The 18,645-nt window shown below is 42.5% G+C and overlaps 1 protein-coding gene across 3 annotated transcripts in view; it reads left to right on the top strand.

Annotated features, from left to right (window-relative positions):
• The window catches only part of A1CF (APOBEC1 complementation factor), a 38,338-nt gene extending 24,488 nt beyond the window's left edge, over positions 1–13,850 (top strand). For 2 of the 3 annotated variants that reach the window (XM_077350396.1, XM_077350397.1), the window contains exons 9-12: positions 1,034–1,242; positions 3,059–3,195; positions 4,380–4,513; positions 9,373–13,850. In XM_077350396.1, coding sequence (XP_077206511.1) covers positions 1,034–1,242; positions 3,059–3,195; positions 4,380–4,513; positions 9,373–9,524 — 632 coding nt within the window. In that variant the 3' untranslated portion in view covers positions 9,525–13,850. The remainder of the gene's footprint in view (positions 1–1,033; positions 1,243–3,058; positions 3,196–4,379; positions 4,514–9,372) is intronic. The other variant, XM_077350398.1, reaches the window with a different exon arrangement.
• Positions 13,851–18,645: the final 4,795 nt, after the last annotated feature.

The following is an 18,645-nucleotide window of genomic DNA, read 5'->3' as shown; positions in this document are numbered from 1 at the left end:
AACTGTTGTCTATGCATGTGTGAACCATCTTACGAGAATGAACCAGTTATAAAGTGTAACAGGAATGTGTGAGATGAATAAAAGTGGCAGATTTGGGGGTGGCAAAAACAGAGTCAAACATGATTTCTTTAGAGCCTGGAATACATGCCTACAAATGTTAATCAATCTGATATGTTTTATACCTTAAAGGGAAACCAAGTGAGAAAGGAGATTCCCACCCACCCCCAATCAAAATAATCTGTACATAAATTCAATGGACAGGCAAGCCTCATTGTAAACTGAACAGAAGAGAGGAGATGGGAGAAGTAATATATAATTCATTTGGGCTCTCCAACCACTATATCTCCAGGCATCACCCAAAATGAAGACCTGGGCTTTTAATAATAAGGACCTGCCTTGAATTCGACACAAACCTGATATGGCAGGAAGGATAATGAGACAGCGAGACATTGAAATGGACTGCAGTTCCCAAGTTCATTGTGTTTTCCAGTTGGAGGACAGTTTTTGGTTTTCTTTTTAAAGGAGCCTGGGCTGCTTGAAGCTTGCAAACTAACCCTGCAAATACTAAAAAAATATATGAACAAGCCCACAAGGTTCAATGGAAGTTAAAATCATATAGTCCTGTAGGCACCTGTGCATTTTCATATCCCTTCCCTTCAAAGGTGATAAAGAAATTATGGGCTTTTAGTACTGATGCTTCATATCTGACAAAGGGAGCTTTGATTCTAAAAAGCATATACACCGAAAATGTTGTTAGTCTGTAAGGCGCTCCTAGACCTGAAGCTAACTCTTCTCTCTAAATTGTGTCTAATAAACAAGTAACAAAGACATCAAGACATTTCCTGAGGTAGCCCCTATCACCCAGCCTAATGATAGAGCTGGCTACCATCTGTAGCATTTTGTCTACCCAGAATTCCCTTCTCCCGTCTTCTTATCCAGTATCAGGGCATGAGGCCAAGCCTTCCATTACAATAAGAATCGGGGAGATTTTCCGGTGATTTGATTTCAGTTTAATGCCTTCTTACATTCCTAGAAATTTACATGAATGTACCTGTAGGGGCTGCAGGAGTTAGAGGACTAGGAGGCCGTGGCTACTTGGCTAACCCTGCCCTGGGTCGTGGATACCAACTCAAAGGAGAGAAGAGGGGAGAGGACAAACTCTATGATCTTTTGCCTGGAATGGAGCTTACACCAATGAATCATATCAGTTTAAAACCACAAGGAATTAAACTTGCCCCACAGGTGGGTAAAATAAATTGAGAAGAAATGGTCCAATCTTTGTGGCCTGTGTTTTTGTTAACTGTTATATAGATATTATAAATAAAAAAAATTACTACTGATGTGATTATGCCAACATTTCTCAACGTTTCTACCATTGAGAAGCCCCTTCAACATTCTTCAGGCTTTGAGAAACCCCAGAAATGGTGTGAGTGTACAAAATACGATCATAAAGGTAAAGGTAAAGGTATCCCCTGTGCAAGCACCGAGTCATGTCTGACCCTTGGGGTGACGCCCTCTAGCGTTTTCATGGCAGACTCAATACGGGGTGGTTTGCCAGTGCCTTCCCCAGTCATGACCGTTTACCCCCCAGCAGCAAGCTGGGTACTCATTTTACCGACCTCGGAAGGATGGAAGGCTGAGTCAACCTTGAGCCGGCTGCTGGGATCGAACTCCCAACCTCATGAGCAAAGCTTTCAGGCGGCTGCCTTACCACTCTGCGCCACAAGAGGCTCTAATACGATCATATCACCCAATAAAAGTTTATCAAATTTAATATATATATATTAATTAATTAACTCCCACCCCTTCGGGAAACCCTTCTAAGACCATCAAGATACCTTGGGGTGTTATGAAATTTCACCATAGTAAAGCTTTTTAAAAAGTATTTTGCATAAATAAGTTTCTCCCACTCATTTTCCCCCCGGACCAAATTTTGAGCTCTCATGGTTTACACACAGTTACTTTAAGATAGCAATGGGTTGCCAACTCTGGCATGACAAATTCCCGGAGATCTGGGGTTGGAGACCAGAGTTTGGGGAGGAAGTTCTGTGAGAACATGCTTTCATTGAGCCTGTCTTCCAAAACTGCCATCTCCAATGGAACTCTGATCTCTGCAGCCTAGAGATCATTTGTAAATTGGGAAGAACTCCAGTCCCCAGTTGGAAGAATGCAATAAAAATAAATACTAAATTTCACCTTAAGCATGAGTGAATTTCTGGACAATTTAACTATCCTCTTGGAAGCCAGGTTTACCTGCTAAAAGAGAAGCAACATGACTTCCTTACTTCTTGATAGGGGGGACTGGGCTATAAGTAATACACATAAATGCTGTCTGTAGTACTGGCCAGCTGAGGAGGAGAAACGGAAGACCTGCAGGTACACAGCTGATAGCTCTAACACAGCCTTTCTCAACTTTTTTTTACCACTGAGAAACCTCTGAAACATTTTTCAGGCTTTGAGAAACCCAGATGTGGTACAATTGTTCAGAATATGCTTGGGAAGCATAGCTGTGTAGATGGCCTAACCAGGCACCCTCCCCTTCCTACCCTCTCTAGGCCCATCAACATGAGTATATGTGGGCATATCAGCCAATAAATGTTTAACAAATTACATATTAAAGCTTTAAAGTGCATAGGATAGTCTCTAAAGAACGCTGCTACTCTGTCGCCATCTTGATTCACACCCCGTTGTATGAAGTGAGTCACCCAAACACATGAAATTGCCTTACGCTGAGTCAGACCGCTTGTCTGTCAAGGCCAGCCTTACCTTCTCTGCTTGGCAGTGGCTTTCCAGACTTTGAGGCCCTACCACCTACTATCCAGTCCTTTTAACCAGAGATGCTTAGGGTTGGACCTGGGACTTCCTGCATTCGAAAAAATGCTTGGCAGTTGGGCCCCTGCAAGCTGGCCACATAGTTGTTGGCTTTTTTCCAAACCAGAAGATTAAAAGACATCAGCAGGCCACCCCAAAAATCAGCCAAACAGTACAGAAATTATTTCAAGACTGAGGGGCTGGGTCACATTTATAAGTGGAACATTCTATATATTTTTCATTCTAGATGTTAGAAGAAATCTGCCAGAAGAATAACTGGGGACAGCCTGTTTACCAACTTCATTCTGCCATTGGCCAAGACCAAAGACAGCTGTTCTTATACAAGATCACTATTCCTGCCCTCGCCAGTCAAAATCCTACTATGTATGTTACTCTTCTTCTTGCTGGGCTTATTCCAGGGGGTGGGCATTTTTATATGGTTTGTGGAGGTGAAAATTTTTATGCAGTTTGTTTGCAGCCCAGTTCATCCTCTGTGTAAGTTGTTGGAAGCAAGTCCCACAGTGTTTAATTGGGCTTACTCACAGATAAGTGTGTACAGGACTGCAGCCCTAGTATAATTACTCATCACAGCCAGATGATGAATTATTTCTATCCCTCTGAATGTAAACACACAAGAAGGATATGGTTAGACATTATTTATAGATAAACAAACAGAAATTATGCTTACTGGATGGCTTGTGAATCACCCATTTATTTTATTATTAAAACTGACACAGGTTTAAAAAACACCATGGTGATACTTCTAAGTATTCCTTATTTTGGTTGAAATGTTTAACATTAAAAGGAGACTATAGGTTACTGAGTTTTGATGACAGATCACTAATTAAAAACAGGTCTATATGTGTTATACCACATTGCCTTTCACCTGAGGATCACGTGGATCTCCCATAGCCATCTATGAACTAGAAGGAAATACAGGACCTGTACGTATATGGTCCACTTCCTTTTTTCATAGGCCACTTTGGGAATACCTCCAAGTTTACTGATAAGTGGGCAAAACTGAAATCTACCCTCTGTTATTTTTTGTATTACAATAATTCCATGAAGACTATCTTCAGGGCTGACCGCCTGCCTCATCCCCCTGTTCTCCCCCGCACTGTCGGGAGATGGGAAATTGCTCTACCATCCTCCCTTCCTGAACCTCGGGAAAATAAGAGGCTGCTGCTGTCCCTCATCAATCCCTGGCAGACAGTCATGGCAAGGTGGCACCCTCCTTAAACTTCACTGCCTATGGGGAGGCAAAAAGCTGCCAGGAGCCCTACTGAGACCCCCAGCGGAAGGATAAGGCAGTGCCTACCCTCTTTGCCCCTCATTGGGCTGTGGGGAGGCAAAAAGCTGCTGCTCACCCTCCTAGTTCCTGTCACCAGGTAAGGGGCAGGCAGGTGGAGAGTGACCACCCTGGCTTATAGATATCCTTTTAAGTCAGATTAGTGATACAATACTTGCAACAAAAGAAAGGTTTACGCCGGAGAGGGTGAAGAATTGCTTGCTAGAAATGATAGAAAGATGCAAAATGATAGAAACAAATATTTGCCACTGATTTGCAGGCATCCCTTCACACCATCCAAGCTCAGTGCTTATGTAGACGAAGCCAAAACCTATGCAGCAGAATACACCCTTCAGACTTTGGGCATCCCCACGGAGGGAGCAGAGACTCCGGCTGCTACAGCACCGTTTCCAGGTAGGTTATGCTAACAGATTCTTTTGCAGGCACTTCCTTATTGGCTGTTACAGGTCACAACATGGTAAACATGTTTGAACCAAGTCTCAGAGGTGGACCTTCACTTCCCTCTCTGTGCAGCCTTACCTAAAATACCCTAGTCTATTCCGGTAACAATTTCATGGCTTATCTTTGTGGTCAATTGGGGCTACAAAGCCACCTGTGCCACACTTAAAAGGTCACACCTGCCACAGAGCACAGAAAAGAGCAGATATAATTGCTCTAAAGCAGGGGTAGTCAAACTACGGCCCTCCAGATGTCCATGGAGCAAATACTGGCAGGGGCTCATGGGAATTGTAGTCCATGGACATCTGAAGTGCTGCAGTTTGACTACTCCTGCTCTAAAGCCACCTCGGCCCTTTTCAGTAGGGAGCCTATTACAGTTATTTAAAACAAGCAGATACTTGTGTTCACTGGCTTTAATTAAGCAAAGCAAATCAAATTCAGTGCAGGTGTGTATAAAAATGCTCCCCCAGATGTATATGTGGAGGGGATGTTCTTTTTTTCAACCTGTTGTTTCAGCATAGTGCCGAACACTTTGATGGTGTCAGCAGAGCCCTGTTCCAGTGTGTAAAGGAGAGTCCAGTCCTGGGAATCTCTCTTGGCGCATGTTACAACCATTTGATTCTGCATTAGTGGTTGTGAAAAAAGAACTGGGGTGGTGAAATGTCATCCCTCACCAAACAGAGCCAGAGGAAAAACACCATGACCTTGTGGATGTCCCAATTCTTCAGATAGTAGAGCTATCTGGTGCTCTTTATTATTTATATTGTATTTTGTAAGATGTTTTTGTAAGACACTGGGGACAAAAAGGGGACAAGGAAGAGAAATTACATGTTGTGATTTGTTCCGGGGGGCAGGGGAGGCATGGAGGGTGAAACTAGGCACGATGCTGTGATATGTATAAATAAATCAAATATTTTATTTCTATACTGCCCTTTCCCAGTGAGCTCAGGGTGCTTAACAACAATATTTAAAACAATTCGTAATAAAATATTTTCACATCAATAAAATGCTAAAAAATGCCTCCTTTAAAGGTTTGTCACTATGAGGGGTGCACCGAGTTTGGAGTTTCCTACATTTCTACAGAGCCCCAATGCCTGGAGCCGCAATATACAAGGAGAGAGGCAGTTTCAATGATATAAACCAGCTCCATACCCTGATTACTAGGGATGCCAGCCTCCAGGTGGGGCCTGGGGATCACCTGGAATCACAGTTCATCTCCAGACTACAAAGATCAGTTCCCCTGGGGAAAATGCATGCTCTGGAGGATGGCTCTGTCGCATTGTACCTATTGAGGTCCCTGTCCTGCCAGTCTCCATTCCCTAATCTCCAGAGGTTTCCCAGTTTGGAGCTGGCAGCCTCCCCAACCCCTGATGGTGGGGGAGGGGGGGCTGGCAACCTTACTGATTAGCCCAATTGCAAAAGGGACAGGCAAAGAAAGACTGTCTTCTGGGACATGTAGCAGCTCAGAATAGGGCTGTCAGCTCAGGGTTGGGAAATACCAGGAGATTTTTGGGAAGGGAATGGGTGAGATTTGGGGCAGGGAAGAACTTCAATCGAATATAATACTATGGAGTCCACCTTCCAGAGCATCAATTTTCCTCAGGGGAACTGATCTCTTTAGTCTAGAGGTGAGCTATAATTCCAGGGGATCTCCAGGTCCCATGTGGGGACTGGCTTCTCTAGCTCAAAGGGATCAATTTCAGTGACTCCATACAAAGGGGAACCCCTGTCTCTTCCAGGGGGTTGAGTCCCTTGAGGAGCTATTTCCAAAACAGTGTTAGGGAGATTCTTTCATGGACATGCCTACACCACATTTAGTTTGATCCTGACTGATCCCATCGAAAGTACAAAACCAAAATGGGAACCAAACCCCAACCTAACTAGCTAAGTTAGGAACCCGAAGGTACAAGGATAATTTTAAAGTGCAAATATTTATTACAATAAAGTGCATACATTAAAATTTTAAAACATTGCTAATTCACAATTGTATACCATATATCATTTCACAACTGCACATGGAACTAAGACCAAATGTGTTTTGACCCAAAGGGTTTTCCTCGGTGGTCAAGTTATTTGAAAATGCACTAATACATAAAATTTGGCAGCCTGCTTGGAGTTTTAAATATAATTCCAAAGGCCACCACTCTCTGCATTTGCCCAGCTATCGTTCAACGATGCATTCTCATGTGTCACATCAGGAAAAGTGTATACAATTGTGATGTATCAATGCTTTCAATTTTTAATGGGTGCCCTTTATTGCAATAAATATTTGCATTTTTAAAATTATCCTTGTAGCTCAAACTTTGGGCTCCTAACAGATTCTATAGAAAGGCATCAGGAGGAAATGAATCCTATATGTACACTGACATTTGACGATACCGTATTAAGTTTTGACCAAGAAAATAATCAATGAATTGGTTAGGACAGAATTCTTAATTATTTTATAAACCTAGTCAGCAAAAGGAGGAGACGTATGAGACCAAGCCAGGTATTATAGGCAGCATAAATAAAACTGTCTCCGCTGTAACTACATTTCCTTCATGACGGGATACCGACTCTTTGCATTACTGGAAATATACACCAATTGGTACTGTTCATTAATAGGGAACTGGTCAGGAACATCAGAGGGTTGTTGTTGTTTTTTTTAATTTAAAATCCATCCGGCTTCCTGCCATTGCAAAAAAAATCGATAGTCTAGGCTTGCTCAGGCTTCCGCATTATGTAAGACATACTGATGTTTTATTGAAGGCAGGGCCACTTACGACTTAATTATAGTGACCTCTCGCTTTCCTTTACCAACTGTTTCTACTGACTTGGAAGGCTGAGAAGTACATGCTCAGACCAAGCCAGGTGCCAGTCGTCCAGTAACAGATTGTCGGTTCATGTTAGCAAATCACGTCAGTTTGAAATAGATGTTTGGGGGGGAGATATGAATGTGTTGGCAAAATAGTGCTTATCTTACAGTCCAATAGATGTTTGCTGACCAACCAAAGCTACTAGATATTTGCTAAATGGACAAGACCCATTAAAGGTAAGGGCACATAAAGAAAATAATTTTTTTCTTATCCATCTATAAAGGAATCCTCTAAGGTTTCCCCCCTCTCTTCTGCCATTTGCCACTTTTCCGCACACAATAAAGGCCCATGGAAAAGTCAATTTTAGACTAGTAAGAAACACATCAACAGTAAAAGTCAGCAAAAGCAATATTCCTCAGAAACCTACTTCATTAAAATCATCTGTGACTGGAAAGAAAACGTCAGAAGTAAAAGGACACCAAGGAAGGCAGAAATGAACTCCAGAATCTATGAGTTCTACAATAGGAAAGGCCCATCAATTTGACTTTCACACAGGTGGAAACAGGGCAAATCTGTACCCATACAAGTTCATTTTCTCTTTGCCAAAGGTCTGGGTTTACATCTACTGTATATCTGAGTTTACCTACATTAGAAAAAGAAAATATAATAAATGATCCTGTAATTACACATTTGCATGACAGTATTGTAAAGTGCCATCCTAGAAAAGCTGTCATGGTCAAACCTTGCCTTTCATCCACCATACATGGGAAGGGTGTAAAATATTTCTTGTAATGAAACCTCTGCAGTTCTTTGTCCTTATGCAAATATCTGTTCACCTTCTAAACATCGAAAATTGTTGCTTAATACTAAATCAAACCACGGGTCTATCAAGGTCAGTATCATCTGCTTTGCCACTTGAATGAAAACAAACAACAAAGGGAGGAGAATAATTTCAACCCAGAAAAACCAGATACCCAGAGAGGTTGAAAAAAAGAAGAAAACACATTTATATGGAAATATCAAGGTCAATTTTTTTAAAAAGCTAAACTGATATTAAATCCTGGAATCTAATCAAATCACAGATATTTAAAATTATGCATAAAAATCCATCCGCTAAAAAAGCTTTTTGGTACAGTTACATTTATACTCGAGGAAATGTTGCACGCTTACTGGCATCTTTCCCATGACTGAGTGCAGTTATTAATAACATGAAATAACTGAATACTAATCCTACGTGTGGTCGTTATCTTCATGCTGTTAATATATTCTGATTTATACAACTAGAGAGCCAGCGTGGTATAGTGTTTCCTAGTGGCAGCCTCTAAATCTGGAGGTTTGATTCCCCGCTCTACCACATGCAACCAGCTGGGTGACCCTGGGCCAGTCAGAGTTCTGTCAGAGCTCTATCAGCCCAATCTACCTCACAGGTGCCTCTTGTGGGGAGAGGAAGGAAGGCAATTGAAAGCCACTTTGAGACTCCTTCAGGTAGTAAAAAGTGGGGTACAAAAAAACAGTTCTTCGTCTTCTATTTTAGCTTGTATTAATTAGCTTAGACACATATGATTAAAATTACAAAAAAAAGAGCAATTAAGATTGTAAAGGTAAAGGTAAAGGTAAAGGTATCCCCTGTGCAAGCACCGAGTCATGTCTGACTCTTGGGGTGACGCCCTCTAGCGTTTTCATGGCAGACTCAATACGGGGTGGTTTGCCAGTGCCTTCCCCAGTCATTACCGTTTACCCCCCAGCAAGCTGGGTACTCATTTTACCGACCTCGGAAGGATGGAAGGCTGAGTCAACCTTGAGACGGCTGCTGGGATTGAACTCCCAGCCTCATGGGCAAAGCTTTCAGGCGGCTGCCTTACCACTCTACGCCACAAGAGGCTCATAATTAAGATTGTACAGCACCCTAAAATGGCCGGCTCGAGAGGGGCGGTATATAAATCTAGAAATAAATAAATAAATACTGCCATCCTCTTCACCGATCAATGAAACACGCTTTGTTTTTGCATTTTCCCGCAGGGTACACCATTTCTAATGCAACGGCAACCGTGACGGCCGCTCAGCTCAAGCAAGCTGTCACTTTAGGACAAGACTTGGCCACCTATGCAGCGTATGAAGCATATCCCGCATTTGCAGTAGCGACGCGCAGCGATGCTTATGGAGCTTTTTAAAAACAAGCCTGCTTTTATATAAAGCAGACTTTTTGCCTTGAATTAAGCTATGGCAGGGGACAGGAGCTGCTTCAGGCTAATAATTAGCTGGGCACGGTGATTTTGAATTAATGATTGAGCACATCAGGATAATTCTTTGCTGGTAGATTAGCAGTTTAGTTAGGATAAGCAATGATAAACACCGATAACTTTTAAAAAATGGCTTTAAGTCCTTGTACCCTCGGCAAGAAAAAGGAAGCTCCTCAAATGCATCCTGTGGGGTTCGTGTTTACAAATAATGATCCTTGATGAAAAACGTTTAATAGTATTTTTAAGAGTGTAAAAACATTTTTGGGCGTGTGTAACCATTACAACCCAACGGTTTCTTATTTCTTGTGCATTTTATACAGTTATACATTCTTTTTGGAGGTTATAGCCACATGTACCCGGATCCCAACAGCAACAGTGTGTCCTACCCATGATGCTTCCAGTAGGTGCAGTCACCATTTTGGATTGTGGCCCTTTTCTACGAGAAAAGGCACAGTGAAAAGCAGCCACTTCAAAGGTGCTAGCCTCACCTACCTCACAGGGTGTCTGTTGTGGGGAGAGGAAAGGGAGGGCGAATAGGAGCCACTTTGAGACTCCTTCGGGTAGAGAAAAGTGGCATATAAGAACCAACTCTCCTTCTTCTCTTTTGGGACTCTCTATTTTCACCTTTAAAAGAAAAAAAAGTATTTCTGACCCTCACGCTGGTAGTGGACAAAAAAACCCTGAAAATATGACCATACTGTTTCAAAAGCTAATCAACTATGCTCCCACAGCATTCAGGTTGAGATATCCTATTTAGCTGATCTAATGGCTTTTCAGGAGCAGAGTAATTATTTTGAAGTTGTTAGTCCTAAATGTGACCATGCTGCTTGATCCTAACCCACTTTACTCAGAAGAAAAACCCACTATGTTCAGTGAGGTTTAAGCCTGGAACCTTATGCCAGCTTGGTGTAGTGGTTAAGAGCTTTGGCCTCTAATTTGGAGAGCAGGTTTGATTCCCCACTCCTCCTCCACATGCAGCCAGCTGGGTGACCTTGGGCTCATCATAGCCCTGATAGTGCCGTTCTCACAGAGCTCTCTCACACTCATCTCCCTCACAGGATGTCTGTTGTGGGGAGAGGAAGGGGAGGTGATTGTATGTTGCTTTGAGACTCCTTCGGGCAGTGACAAGCAGGGTATAAAAAACAACTCTTCTTCTACTGGGTATATTTTTAAACCATTTTTAAACTGGGTATATTTTTAAACCATGTTTGCAAACCAAATGAAAATGCTGCAAAGGCTACAACTAAAACAAGACAGAAGTGCCACCTTAAAGACAGAACACAGTTTTGTGTTGTTGCTGCAGGCTAACACAGCATCTCCTCTGGTGTCTTCTGCTTTCTAATGTTTGTGTTGCTTTCCAGACTAAAAACTGATTCATACGATCACACACAGTTTAAACTGGATGATATGCACATGGGCTTCAAAGAGGGCATAGGGTTTTGTTTCTTGGGTTTTATTCTTTTTAATCCTTTTGCAACACAGCAACATTTGATGGTAGTAAAAAGTAAGGGTGGCTTTCATTACTGTGAAGCAGCAGCTATACTAACAAGAGTAACTCACACATCTGCTAACCTTACGTACGTGTAACGTGAGAAGGGCAAAAAAATGAGCACATCTCTCTTCCTTGTTTGTTCCCAAAGCAGATTCTTGACGGATGTCATGCTCTGAATATACAATGTCTCTTCAGTTCTTAAGACAACAGAAACAGAGTTTTGGGGGAAGGGAATCTTTAGGAACTCTGTAAGTCGAAGTGATTTTCCAGTTACAGCACAGACTACGTTGTAAATTGCTTTAATGACACAGTGAAGATCTACCATGTTTCTGGCTATCATCTACATTCTGTTCTTGATAGTGAATGGGCTTATTGGTTGATTGGAACCTTCTGTAATTTTTCTACGATTGTAGAGGGGTACATGGTGTGAATGCTGTCTATTTTTCAGCCTGTTCTAGTGAAGGTCAGCTTGTAAGTAATCCTTTGATAGTCTCCCATACCAAAGATATCCATTATTGAAATAACCAACATTGTCTTTTTGATATTAACTGTTCTATTTAAAAATAGCTCTATCTATTGAATTCTGGAAGAGGTCCACAAAATGACTACCAGGTGGCCAGTATAGACCATAAAATTAATTCCGATGACTAGCTAGTAAAACCTTTAAAATAGCATTAACAAAAATAATGTAAGGCCTTTAAAGAAAAACCACCAGCTACACAGGAAGGCAGAGTGCTCTTTGGAAAGGATCTCATTTTAAGTTGAGATCAGTGTTCAAAATCTCTTGGCATATGCACTACTATAAAACCAGCTCACCAAACAGTGGATACACAAAGGATGCACTTACTTTCCTTCTGTGGGACAAAAAGTAGGAAAGCCAAGCTTTGCTGCTACTAGAAACAATGAGAAGCTTTCCAAGAACAGCAATCATTTTGAAGCTCTTGACTTTTTAACTTTGGGGCCTGAATCTTATAACTGGGCCTCTGTATTTCTTTTATATTTCCATTCCAGCCATGGTAATTTGTTCCCTTTTGGAATTTAGTGCCCCCACTGTAGAGGATCACTGTGCATTCCATAATACCTAACCAATCAAGAATCACCACTTTTCCAAGTATTTGTTTGGTTTTATGAAGCATGCTAGAGAGCTTTCAGTGGGATGCGAGAGTAGGCTCCTTTCTAAAGCAAGATTCATTGGGTCACCTGGTTATCCTTTGGAATTTCATCCCAGTAGGAAATGAACAGATGCCTCTGTTATCTCACCTACACAAAGCTTGATCTAGTGCACAGAGGGTATCCTAGAACCTTGTACCCCCAACATACAGTGTGCACCAACACTCCCAAGCACATGCATAATGCCAGGTGTTTATACAGAATGGAAGGATAACAGAATGCAGCCAAAGGGTGTGAATTCTGAGAGTCTGATGCCTACAGTGCCCTGAGGGGTGCATGCTTTTGTGCTCTCTTAGGCCCCCTAAGGACTCTTCTACACATGTGCCCTCAGCAGGATTGAACTCCTACTGAGCCCAGTTTTATTCCATAGAATGTGAAAGCAAGGTGGGGAAACCATGGAACTTCAGCTAGCTAAAGACTCTGTAGGCCTACAGGATCCAGGCAATTGCCCATCTGCAAGAAAACCCCAACATAACACTGATATCGAACCCCAAGCTTCCCAGCCTCAGTTGCAACTCTAGTTCATAAGATCCAAGGATATCTCATACAAATTCAGAACGTAAAGAGAGGCTGATGTACCAGCATCAATGAGTACTGTAATGGCTCAAGTGAGGAGGTTTGCCACTGAATACTCCTTCCTGAAGCAAGCAGAAAATCTCCCCCCACACCCAAGGACTGCAGAAGCCGGTTCATAACCCATGAAGCCCCCAGTGCTGCCTAGCACCTAACCAAGCAGATACTGTTGTAAGCTTGTTTAAAACTCTTAATTCAATGGATTGCACTGAATTTTACTCATTTTATGTTTCCTTTCTGCCCCCTTTTGGACATTACAATGCCCGTATATTTGTCCAGTGTGCTGCTGGAAACAGTCGAAACCCACGCCAAGGGCAATCAGTATTACTAGTGGTTTAGCTCTAACTCATATTGAGTCAGGCCATTGATACCCTTTATGGGAACTGGCTGTGTCCCTTTTTTGTCTCAGTCCAAGATTATCTTTTTAACTTTGAGAAACCTGGGGCAGACTGCATGCAAAATATGTGCCCTTTCATCCTTCTATAGCCTTTCCTACCACCAGCATTTGATAAGGGGAGTGTTTGCCAAGGGCATGGGGAGATCTCATGGAGACAGATGCCATGTGGACCACTGGGAAAAGAACACTGATGCTACCCATATTCTTTTGTTGTTGACCTGCAAATCAGAGCTCCCCAGAATTACAGTAATATTAATGGAAATTGTTGCCAGAGGTTGAATATTCTTCCTGAACTTTTATATGTTAACTCTCCCTTACTCCCTCATCTATTTATAAACAGTTAACATGTGCCAAGGACACAGAAACAGTATTAAAAAAAACAAGTGTGCATATAAGCACTTAGGTTTTTTTGTAAGTGTTTGTGCGTTTAGTACAGTCTTTGTATAGAATCCCAGCACTGTGAACTTGTAGATGTAGTTTTATTTAGAGCAACAATTAGCTTTGAAAAGACAGTGTAAGCTTGCAATCTCTGCGAATCATGAATTAAGATAAATCATTGGTAAAGCTGTTCTGCAAATCAAACAGTGATCGTGACCTAAGAAATTATTAAACTTCTGAAATTTGACGTACAAGTGTCATACTCTTTTGTAACCTCTGACCTGAGTGCTTTAAAAAAAACTGATTACCTGTACGTATTTAATATCGAGGCAATTACATTTGCTTATAGTTATGTTGTAACGATTTTATTGTTCTTCATAGGTTTACAAACTAGTTTAGTCTTCTCGGTTCTCATAGCACGGATCACCACATGCCCTTCCACTGTAATACATTGTGAAGGTTCTTTTCTGCCTGTCATGCATTGTGTTAATTTATTCTGTCACCGCCTGACCTGTGCTGGCTTAGGAAGCAACTGTGTGAGTGAACTGACTTTGGCTTCTAAAAAATCACAGTGGAATGCTTCAGGTCATTTTTATATGGTGGTTCTTATGTAGAACAGAGAACACCCAAGCCTATTTACAGTTTAGATAGGCACTCACCACGGGGTGGGGGAAAGAGAGAAACCAGGTACAGCCTTGAGCATACAGACACAAATAGTTTTTAGGAAGGTCTGAGTAATGTTTTGGGAATCTTAGGACTTGCTTCCATGAAGCAAAAGGCCTTGCTTGGGTGGAAGGAACCTGGTTTCAGTGGAAGAAGTTAACCCCACCCTTTTTGTCATTATTTTGATTCAATTAGAAAAGAACATATGCCTTACACCAGGGGTAGGCAAACTGTGGTCCTCCAGATGTCCATGGACTACAATTTGTTGGCAGGGGGCTCATGAGAATTGTAGTCCATGGACATCTGGAGGACCACAGTTTGCCTACCCCTGCCTTACACTGAGTCAGACCACTGGTCTATCAAGGTCAGTATTGTCCACTCTGACTGGCAGAGGCTCTCCAGGCAGATGTCTTTCACATCACCTACTGCCTGACCTTTTTAATTGAAGGTGTGACCTCCTCATGCAAACCTTCCTCCATTATGCCATTGCTTCCTCCCTGGGCCAATTCAATGCACAATGTTGAATCTTGGACCTGATGAAGTATTGTACGGCTATGCTCAAAGAGTCTTGACATGTGCTGTTGAAGGATCAATTGAATGCCAGCTCGAGGGGGGGGGGGCACTACTGATGCAATATTTATTGCAAGGTGTAAATGAAGGTCCATCTAAATCAGCAATTGCCACATTCTTAATGGACATAAAGCACTGATATGCATTGGCACTTTCCCACCAGATACCAAGTTATGGCACAAAAAGGCAAATAAAGCCATTAAGATAAATTGTATCAATGGACAAAGGTGGGAGGAATGGTGTAGACTGTGCATTAAACTAATCAAAACGAATTTTAACTGTGCCACCTAGTGGAAGACAAGCATATTTTTCAAAAATAAATATTAGGATTTAGTTCTTCTAAAATATAAATCTCATTTAATTATACAGCCTTCCCAAATAAGTCTCCAGGTGCAGTTTCCGACATCCCACCAGGTTATTCCTGAGACCTGTGACAAATGTATATTGTAACAAGCATACATAGATACACCCAAGAGATTCAGAATTAGCTGCAATTCTCTGTTGACTCCATTGCAAACCTGGAATTGGTACTGAGAAATGTGTGAAAAGATGTGAGTAGACATTATTGCAGCTATACAGGTTAATGCTCTGATCCATTGTAAGGCAGTTGTTTTCATAAATCATTATGTTACAGATGTAATGACACTGCTAGGTGAAATTTTTACAGAGAAATATAGCTCAGAAAGCTAGGCCTTCAAAGAAATGTGTGTCCCAAATGCCCAGTTCCTCTCACATACCCTAGAGCAGGGGTAGTCAACCTGTGGTCCTCCAGATGTCCATGGACTACAATTCCCATGAGCCACTGCCAGCGTTTGCTGGCAGGGGTTCATGGGAATTGTAGTCCATGGACATCTGGAGGACCACAGGTTGACTACCTCTGCCCTAGAGAAACAATATTTACAACTGCCATATCTAGTTATAAAATTTTAGCCTGCTGCCTATCATTGAACCGTACTGAGGGTTCAGACATGAGAATACCCACAAAGGAGGCGCAGGAGCCCCTGATAAGGTAACCAATGGCTATTTTTCCCCATGTGGGGAAGTGCCCCATCTGGAGAGTGCCCCTGACTAGAGCTGGGCCCAGATGAAAATGGGATCAAATCCCAGCTCAGACATGAGTGATTTGGGTAAAGTAACTCTTGTAATCCAGCCTCTTTGAAGAAAGGGTAGGAGAAAAAAAAGGCAATAAGCCATGCCCAGTAGTACTGCCAACCTGCAGGTGAGGCCTCAAGTTACAACTCCAGACTACAGAAATCAGTCTCCCTAAAAAAAAAAAGCCTGCTTTGGAGGGAGAACTCATGTAGAGTTGCCAGGACCCCTCTGGCCGCCAACAGGGGATGGAGGGTAGGGTTGCCAGATCCAGGTTGGGAAATTCCTGGAGATTTGGGGTGGAGCTTGGGTAGGACAGGGACCTCAGTTGGATACAAGACCACAGAGTCCACCTTCTGAAAAAGCCATTTTTCTCCAGGTAAACTGATCTCAGAAGCCTGGAGATGACGTGGGATTCTGGAAGATCTCTAGGTTCCCTCCCCCAAGATCCCTCCACTCCCTAACACCTGCCCTCCCCACACCTCACCCTAACCCGGAGCTGGCAACCCTACTCTCTGTCCACATAGGCTAAATTTCACCCCAAAGCCTCTCATGCATTGTCTGCCCGACCAAATACTACAGAGAGGGAACATTGATCAGAAACATGCGTAAAATCATGTATATGGAAAATGAGGCTAATACAAACCTGACCAGAGTTACACCCTTATGAATTCATGGACTTCAGAGGGCTTAGGAGGGTGTTAACTCTGCTTGGGATGGCACTGTTCATCTTTGTAAAGGTCCAATGCGTGACTTGAGTATTTGGAAAGGCTTGTACATAGCCTTTTATTTTATTTTAGGTTTTAGGCTCTAGAGAGCACTATCCATGAAGGCAGGAGTTTGGAGAATGAAAATATCACCATTGCAATCTTTGCTTTCTGTACAACTGCAGTCCATCAGGGCAGATAATGTTAAATTGTTCTGTACAGTCAAGGTCTTGCCAAAGCTGGAGATAACAGTGTTTGTTTGAAATCTGTCTAGCCCCTGACCTATTAGAGGGGAGGGGAAGACAAGCCCAGTCATTTTTCAAACCTTATTGCTATTTTTCTTTTTTCCCTCTCGCAAGAGCCCTAATTCTCACGCTTCCACGAGAACTCCCAAGACACTGTAGAAAAAAACACTCCGATTTTCAGTAACTCCAATTTATCCCTTAAGCTAAGGGGGGGGGGTGAGTTAATTGGGATGGCCTGAAAATGCATCAAATATTTTTATTTTATTTATATTTATTTTACTTTATCGTCTGCCTTTCTCACTTGAATTTAACGGCAGATTACAAAGAGTGAGTAAATATAATCAATCAGATAGAACTAGGGTTGCAGAACCAATCAGAAGTCTAAAAACAGAAGTGATGCAAAGCGAAAGTATGAACACAACGCATTAAATATTAACTTGTCATAAATGTAAGTATTAACATGACACATAGTAGGATCCGAGTTTCAGGAAATTACACACAGTCAACAGCATATTTAGGACATGGCAACCGGTGCTCATGCCCTGGGCATCGTACTTGATGTGGGGTGCACTGGCACCTGTCAAGCCCCCATGGGCAGTGGGAGCTCTATGCCCCAACCAGCCTAGACTTGGTGACACCCATCGTAGTGGGCAGAAGACAGCTCAGCGGCTGCAGATATCCCATCCTGCTGACACCATAGACCCGAGGCTCGGCATGGCTGTCACATGTCTAGCTGTGAGACACTCAATGGCTGCCTGGCACCCAACCTCCCCGCAGCCTTCCCTCTGGCATAGGTGTCAGTGAGGGCCTCCCCCCTGATAGTTCCTAGTCCCTCATCCCAACTTCCAGGTGATGGGGACGAGCTGAGGAAATCACGTCCTGAGGCAGCCACGACCCCTTGTGGGGGCAGCAGTACATGGGGCAGCAGGACGAATAGCCAGTTCACAGGTGGGCCTTTCTGTGTGGAGGCCCTTTCCCTGCTCTCTACATCAACAGTCCCTACCCACTCACTTGCCCCAGGCACAAAATACATGACATTATAGACTACAGTTCCTAACAATTTATCCAAGTAACTTAGTGAAACATTTAGCAAAGTGTGACTCCTGTCTGCACAGAAAAGCCCTCTTGAATAACTCAGTTTTGCCCATTTTGCAGGAAGCCAGGAGAGTGGGGGCCTTTCTGACTTCCTCAGGCAGGCCATTCCACAAAGTGGGGCCACAACAGGGAAGATAGTTGTTGATTTTGCCCATTTGCAGAAGGTCTAGTTCAGATGAGCAAAGCTGTTGAAGCAAAACATGAGGGAAAGGCAGTCTTGCAGATCTGAGGGTCCAAAGTCTTGAAGGGCTTGATATGTGATAGTTAATATGTTAAATTGAACCTGGTACCTGATGGGCAGCCAGTGGAGTGACTTCAGACTGGGAGTGATACATATGTTCCATCTAGCTTCCAATAATAGCAAAGCCGCAGCATTTGGCACCAGTTGCCATTTCTGGATTTATTTTGAGGGGAGTCCAGTGTATAGTGCATTACAATAGTATCGATGTTACTGTGGCACAGATCCAGGTGGCCAGATCAATTGTTTCAAGGTAAGGGACTAATATAGTTTAAATCAGGTAAAACACTCCAGGACTGACAAATGATCACGAATGTGGCACTTTGAATTCTAACATAAAGGATAAAAGTGACATTTTACCTCACAAGTTGAAATGTGAGTTCTTTGAGTTAACATTTCTTGTTTTTCATTTCGCTTTGTTAAGCAACAAGTATG

The sequence above is a fragment of the Paroedura picta genome, chromosome 8 (assembly GCF_049243985.1).
Source record: "Paroedura picta isolate Pp20150507F chromosome 8, Ppicta_v3.0, whole genome shotgun sequence".
NCBI classification, from domain to species: Eukaryota; Metazoa; Chordata; class Lepidosauria; order Squamata; family Gekkonidae; genus Paroedura; species Paroedura picta.
Note: the sequence above shows the minus strand (reverse complement) of the source record. Positions and strands in the feature narration are given on the sequence as shown.